General features: G+C 35.8%; 1 protein-coding gene across 1 annotated transcript; it reads left to right on the top strand.

The window, feature by feature from the left end:
* The first annotated feature begins 897 nt into the window (after positions 1-897).
* LOC145601389 (putative beta-1,4-xylosyltransferase IRX14H) lies at positions 898-8,055 on the top strand. The gene is made up of 3 exons (XM_081657401.1): positions 898-2,037; positions 2,328-2,876; positions 7,414-8,055. The coding sequence occupies exons 1-3, from the start codon at positions 1,319-1,321 to the stop codon at positions 7,658-7,660; spliced, it is 1,515 nt and encodes a 504-aa protein (XP_081513527.1). The 5' UTR covers positions 898-1,318; the 3' UTR covers positions 7,661-8,055.

The following is an 8,055-nucleotide window of genomic DNA, read 5'->3' as shown; positions in this document are numbered from 1 at the left end:
ACAAACATACTTCATATCTATATTTGCATTCATATGTTAAGAAGCTCTCTAAATTCATAAGCCCAAAATCTAATGCAATAAAGAATTAAACATAATTTTTATATAATCAGATTTTCCCCTATAATTTACTCCACATATTTTATTTTCGGTGTTTTCTTCTATTTTTTACATTTGATAACATTTTTTCTTATATTTTTAGGGCCTGTTCTCTTACGTTGAAATTCAGTTCAGTTCAGCTGAGTTTAATTCAGTTTAGTTCACTTCAGCTCCTAATTTTCTTCTCTTATAAAATATTCATTTTCAGTTTAGTTCAGTTCAGCTGAGTTCAGTCAATGAGAACAAGCCCTTAATCGTTACCTTAATACGAAGTAAAAGTTATTTTTCTAACTAATAATTTTCCTATGTGCTCAGAAAGTTGAGCCCAATTCATTAATTTATTAATTGAAACGAATATTAATATGGCATTTTAAAGGACAATCAATGCTTGATTATGTAAAAAAATAAAAATGTAAATAGTAAACTTTGCACTGGAAATTTTGCATTTTTAATTTTTAAAAAAAAATCATAATGGACTTGTGTCATCTATAATAACCGTTCTTGATATCAAAAAACGAATCATTTGATTGCAAGGATGCAAACTACTAAATTAATTATGTAAATAATACATATAAAGAATAATAAGGTGCCAATTCAGATTACCGGATGGCAGGGTTTGAGTCAAGTTTATTAAATATGAATCGTGTTGATAAATTAAGATCATATAGATTAAATTTCAAATTGGGTCACTTTCGACTTAGGCCGGAACTGTACTCTGTAACAAATTTACTACTAGCAAAATGTCGAAATTAGTACACGACTATAAGGAGTACATGTGAGTTGAGAGAGACTAGTGACTAAAAGAACCAACCCATTTTCATTTCAGTTTGATTGCTATATTATCGCCACCCGAAATAAATTCTGGAAAATCTCTCTCCACTTTTTGTCCGATTTCTTTCCTTATTTACAGATTTTCTTTCCATGTCTAAAAATTAAAAAATCCCTTTTTTTTTGTTATTCAAACAATTTCTTCACCAATCTTAGCACAGACAATACCAGCAAAAACAACACACAGAAAATCAAGTAGGTGCTAGAAAGTGACCATCAATCAAACTCCCCCCCAAATTCTCTCTCCTCCATTCTTAAATCTCAAGTTTTCTTCCAACCATTTTTTTTCTGGTTGATTGCTTAATCTTACCCACCCACCTCTTTCCTACCTTTTCTTTAACTCCATCATATCCGCCATTGTTATACCCTTCAAGCTCTCAAAAACCCATAAAAAATGAAGCAGCTCTCTCTGCTTCAACAACAACAAGCTACTCGCCGGAGTAACAGTTTCAGGTCAGTTGACGGCGGCGGAGTTGACGGAGTTATGAAATCTCCGGCGACACTATTCTGGGTTTTACTTCATGGGTTATGCTGCTTAATTAGTCTTGTTCTAGGTTTTCGATTTTCTCGTTTAGTATTTTTTCTTCTATTTTCATCAACTTCTACTTCTCCAAACTCTTCATCTTCTACTATTACAGTACCATTTTTCAGAACCCTAGAAACTCGATCTCCGGCGATTCTTCAACCGCCGATTCCGGCGAATCGGACGGTGGCGAGTCGGGTTGTTGTCGGGCGACATGGGATCTTGATACGACCATGGCCGCACCCGAATCCGGAGGAAGTGATGCGTGCTCATCGGATTCTGGAAAGAGTTCAGAAAGAACAGAGGATGCAATATGGTGTGAAGGAACCTAGGACTGTTATTGTGGTCACTCCTACTTATGTTCGAACTTTCCAGGCTCTTCATTTGACTGGTGTTATGCATTCTCTTATGAATGCTCCTTACGACGTCGTTTGGATCGTCGTCGAGGCTGGTGGACCTACTAATGAGACTGCTACATTGATTGCCAAGTCCAGGTTGAAGATTATCCACATTGGATTTAACCGGCAGATGCCGGTGTCGTGGGCGGATCGTTACCGGGTGGAGGATCTTATGAGGGTTCAGGCATTGAGGTGAGTTGTTTGATTTTAAATGATTTAGTGATTGATATTTTGATTGGTGTTGGTAATGTTGAAAAATTTAGTGGCATATGATTTGAATTTTGTTGCTTTAATAAATTTGTTGATTATTTGTATAATTCTTATTTGGAATTGGATAGATTATCGATATAGTATGAATTGAATTTTTATAATTTCTATAAATGTGGCAATTTGATTTTAATGTATCTAAGAGCATTGCTTATGTTATAATGTTAGAAATTGAAATTGAATTTTGATGATGGATAATTTTGTGGTGGGGGCAGATTGGTGAGATACCGGAAATTGGATGGTCTAGTGGTTTTTGCTGATGATAGTAATATGCATAGTATGGAGTTCTTTGATGAGGTGCAGAAAGTGAACAATTTTGGGGCTCTTTCTGTTGGGATCCTTGTGCATTCAGGTGATCCTAACGAGCCTTTGCAAATGGAGAAGACGGAGAACGAAGAGAGTTCGTTGCCTATCCAGGGTCCAGCATGTAATGCATCAGACAGTTTAGTAGGTTGGCACACTTTTGATACAAGTCCTTATGTAGAGAAGAGTTCGGTTCACATTGGAGACATGGGGACTGTTTTACCAAGGAAGGTTGAATGGGCTGGGTTTGTGTTAAATTCAAGGTTGCTTTGGAAGGATGATGTTGATGATAAGCCGGAATGGATGAAGGATTTGGATGTTTTGGCTGATGAGAGCATAGAAAGCCCCCTTTCACTACTGAAAGATCCCTCTGTAGTAGAACCTCTTGGAAGCTGTGGCCGCAAGGTTTTGCTTTGGTGGCTTCGCGTAGAAGCTCGAGCTGATAGCAAATTTCCTCCTGGGTCAGTTGCTCACCTTTGCTTTTCTTTATTATAGTCAAAATATTGATAATTTTTAAATTATGATTTCATTTCACGTCTCTCCTTGCCTCAATTTACCTATAGTTCGTGCTTTGCTTTTGTTGAATCTTGAATAACTGTTTAACCTTTTTAAATACCGGAACTGTCTTATAAGATCTGGTCACCCCTGAACTGAAAAGGAAGGTAGAGGCTAGAAATATACTTCAGTTAAGATCAGCATTCAATGATTTTCATTTTCAAATTACTCCAGTTAAGATCATCTTGCAACTATTGGCCTTTTCAATTACTGTAGTTAGATCAGCTTGCAATTATTAATTGGCATAGCTTTTAACAATGTTTATGCATCTTGTATTGTAAGGTGATAAAAAAGCAATTACTGTATGAGTTAACTTGCTATTTGATATAACTTCTTTTTAGGGATGTGCACCTTTCTAACTCCCATTTAATTCTTGGAGATCTAGGTAGAGCAAGAAAAATCTATGTGATAAAGAATTAAAGATACATTATATTGGTGGCTTGGGATTTGGTTCAATGAATATTTCAATGATGCTCAATGTTGTAACCCAACTTCTGAATAATTAATTACAAGGATACCCTGACGTTTGAGGCTTTCATCTTATCTTTACTTGAGGTGGCATGAATGGGAGGGGTGGAGGACTGGAGGGGAAGATGTTGACTAGAAATGATTTCATTGGTCGTGGGAAGTCATTTGGTTGTATTGTTGGTCCTGGTCATAAAAAGGTTAAAATAAAATAAGATTATAGGATATGTAGATAGCTCTACAATAAGGTAGGCTAGGATGAATTTGTTGAACTCGATAGCTGATGAATTCAGTTGCTTGACTTTCAAACTCAAGCACCCCTAGGAGGAAATTGTGTTGTAAAGAAGGAAGTGGAAAACAAGTTGATATATGCTGTAGTATTTTGTAATTGCCAAAAAAAAGGTTGACACTTGGCTGGGGTTTAAATGAAGCCATTATGCTGACTTATAGTCTATATCTATCTAGAGAATTCTTAGCTTAGATGAAATCATCTCACACTAATTTAAAATTATCAAGACATTAAAAGTTACCCTTCAACATTGTAACAAGCCACCCCTGAAATTATTTAAAGTCTCCCTCATATTAGACCATCTCATACAGTCAATGTGGCGCTGCATGCTTGTTAAAAATCACTCTTGTTTCTAGAAGAGACTGACCTGATAGTCATGTTTTCAAAATTTATGTCCCTGAAAAAAAAATTAAGATTTCATCTATTTACATGTTCTGTCTAGAAATATATGCCCAGGGTGTATGTGGATTTTATTTCTCGATGGAGTATTTTAATGTGGCGTTGGTATGTAACATGGACTTGATTTGAGTGCATTTTGTTCTCGCTGTAATCTAGCCGAAATTAGACAGAGCTTCCTTGTCACTTTGTGCATGTATTTTAACTAATTATCTCGAATTGTTTTCTTGCCCTCTGGTTTTAGTTATTAGGTTGATAACAGGGAAAGTCCATTATGAAATATTCGTGGACTCTTTAACAAAATCTATATCACCCTTGGATGTACTTTTAAAGTACCCAATTTTCATGGCTTTCAGTGATTTATTTTCCCATTTCATATCATTACATAGGCACTTAAGACTTCAGGTAAATTAATTAGCCAAAGTACTAAACACAATTTCACCATCACGGAGCATCAAGGTCGCTTTTGGCAAGTTAGTTATTATTATAAAATAAATTTCGCAAGTGCTTTGCATTATTAGGATTTAGTACATATACTTTTTGCTTGATTTTCTCCATTTCTGAAATATCAAATAGCCTACATGGCTACATGTGTATCCTTGAATGTTGATTACCTACTTTAAAGCCAATTTGATTAGATTTGCCTGGCTAACTTTAGACGAGATATGAACAATGAATAATAAAAATTGTCATCTTTGAATGATATCAAAGATTTCTCGTGTGCCCTTGAGCCTCAGATTTGTAAAATCTAGTGACATTTCAGATGTGCAACCAAATAAGGGCAGCTTTCTACGCATTCGGTGTGATATTTGTGCTTTTGGCGGTGATCTATCTTTGGTAATTTATTAATTGATTGGAGATGAGTTGGATGACTCCTTTCTTAACGATGAATTTTATTCTGAAAAAAACACATCCCTGTCCCAAACTGACGTGTATGTATTTTTCTAATATTATGAACATGTACTGATTTTAATTTAATGGTTGAGCAGCAAAAATTAACATACAACTCAAAAAAAATACTTACATATCAATAAGTTTGTAATCTTTAAGCTATATGTTCATAATGTTTGAACTAAATGATTTTTTGGGACCAACGTCATGATTCTGTGCTCATGATATAATAATTGGGTTTAATACATTGCCAATATGCGTCCCATTATAAGTTTATAACCCTTGCTCTCCCAAGCCACTTCTTGTATATATATTAGTACTTAATAGTGAGCATTTGTCCTAGGCCAAAAAAAAAAAAAAAAAGAAAAAAGAAAGGGATATGTGCCAAGGCATGATAGCTAGTCTACCATCTAATTCAATGACTTCAAATTATTGAATTAATGTGTGGTATCTTTCAACAATAATAATTATTGTGATAAACGGGCCTTGGCCACACCCAACACGAGTGTCCACTTTACAAGTCCAAAGAGGTTCCACCTCAAAACCATATGGCAATGAGGGGAGTAACCCCTTAGCCGTATAAAGTGGACACAACTTTCTCTTTTCTTCAATGTGGGATGCACTTCCCAACACTTTGACACTCTTTCAATGTGGGACAACACTTTCACTCACATGTGGCTGATGTGGGCTTGCTCATGGGCTCAACACATTGAATAAATAATACCAAAAGACTCGTTTCCTATTTTTGCTAGATTTATTTCAAATTATTTATACTGTACATACACCTTGAGCATCTAGATTGACTTTCATTGACCATGCACATTTATCCTCCTTGCCATTGCTAAAGAATATGACAAAGGGCTTAGTTTGGAACTGACATATTCATACATATTAGTCTGGACTATAGACAGCCTGTTTTCACAAAAATTCTAAATACCCTTGCATTTGCCTGAATGGGTTGAACAAGGTTTTGAAATAATATGCTTACATGAGCATATGATTTTCAGCTAGTTGTTTGAAAATAACTTTATTTCTAATAGACTGGTCAGAGGTAAAACATGTTCACCACCCTAAATCTTCCTAGTACTGAAACATGATTAGTTCTTGTTGTATATTTGTGGATTTGTGTTTTATAATTTGGGATTTGGCTGCTCATATTCACTACTCATAATTGTTATGCTTGATGGTTTGTTGCCTTGAGTGCTAAGGTCTAGAGATGGGTAGTGTTTATATACTGTGTGGTTTTGGGATGCTCTCTTAAAACTACCTCTAAAATGTTTGGCCTAATTACTTCAATATACTGTGTTCCTAAAAAATTATTTGCTGCTTTACCCTCTTGTGTCATGTCAGGTATATTGTATGTGCTGAGAGTAGCTTGATATCTTGATAGGTCAATAATTATGTTAGCTTTGGGGAACTATCTTGAAGTTTGGCATTTTTTTTTTCCAGATCTGAACTTTGATGTTCGTTCTGTTTGCATGAGCCACACCTTTCACTGTAGTGTCATTGTTTGGAAAGCTACTTCTTGTGCAATGGCTGCAATCGTACTCTTACTTGAGCTGGATAACGATAGCCTAGTTGATAGTAAGACCCTTATAACCTGGTCATTACAGGAGAGGTGATAGATACTATACTTGGTGCTAGGGTGCCCTGAGCCTAGGAGGAGTATTTTTTTTTTTCTTCCTCTAGGACACCTTTGCCTTGTGATTATCAACTTTTCTAGTCTCCCAAACAATTAAAAACTGTAAATTCCCCTTGTAAGGAGGTCTTCCAGTGTTGAGTGTGGATAGGGGTCTGTGCCTCATTCAACTCCTATTGTCAGTAATTGTGTTGTAATAATTGAGGACATAAATATTGAGGACATTTCCTTCAGAATAAAAAAATTATAATAATTAAAGGATGCTGCCTATAAATCGTAATTAGTTCACCACTATCTATCGTATAATGTCTACTCTTCCTAGGAGCTATATGTTGGTAGAGCTTTGGCATAGAATGCAGGCAACAAAGATAATTTTCTTTTGACTTTTGGTTATTGCTGAAAATGCTGCATATCCAAGCTGGATGATTAGTGAACTGTTTGGTGAAGTGTTTTCCCGAACATGATATGAAAGTGAAGCCAACTTTATGCCAAAATCATATCACCAACCAGCAGTTTAGCTGCCTCTGTCATCTGAGGACAGTTCAGCTGATTCCAGTTAGATGTATTTTTGATGTTCACACTGTTTATTGATGTCCCTTGGCATACTATATAATAATTCTTTGATTGTTACGCCACTACATATTTGGGGGCTGTCTGTCTATTGAGAAGAATATGCTTTCCTTTCCTGCCTACATCTTTGTTCCAATCAGATATGGACATTTATTCAGTATATAATGTTTTTTTTTTTTTTTAATTCATGCAGATGGGTAATTGATACTCCTTTAGAGATAACCGTCCCTGCCAAGCATACACCATGGCCAGAAATTCCTCCTGAACTCCCGTCCAATGAGAAGGTGATAGCTACTGAACAGCAGCACTTTGTCGAAGAGCGTGTTGTGAAACGGCCTCCAAAAACTCGAACCAGAAAAAGAAGTTCACGCAGTAAGAAAAAGCGTGAAGCTAGAGTTGCAGAGACAAGATTTTCTTCTAGAAATACAGGAGATAAGTAAGAACCTTCTTTTTCAGGGGTATCTTCTTATTGATTGCACCCTTATTGTTTAGTCCCATATTCCGAGCCCTCGTACATGAGAGAGATCCAGCGGAAAGCAGTCAAAACATATACAAGTACAACCTAGTATATAAGCAGAAGTTCAAGATGAGGTTTTGTAAAATTGGGTTGGTTGATAGTGTGTATTTAGTTTTCATCCTCATTTGGTTAATTCTTTTTTCTTTTTACTTTTCCTTCACCTTTCTGCAATTTTTATTTTAATTTTTGGTTGATTAATCTTCGGGTTCTTAAGCAAGGCCTGTCAACCAGTTAATCTACCTTCTTGCCTTAGGAAACCATTTGTATTCATACATCCTTCAAATCTATACATACCGCCCCTTGATATACAGATTTACA

This window comes from Chenopodium album, chromosome 21 (genome assembly GCF_948465745.1).
Source record: "Chenopodium album chromosome 21, dcCheAlbu1.1, whole genome shotgun sequence".
NCBI classification, from domain to species: domain Eukaryota; kingdom Viridiplantae; phylum Streptophyta; class Magnoliopsida; order Caryophyllales; family Amaranthaceae; genus Chenopodium; species Chenopodium album.
Note: the sequence above shows the minus strand (reverse complement) of the source record. Positions and strands in the feature narration are given on the sequence as shown.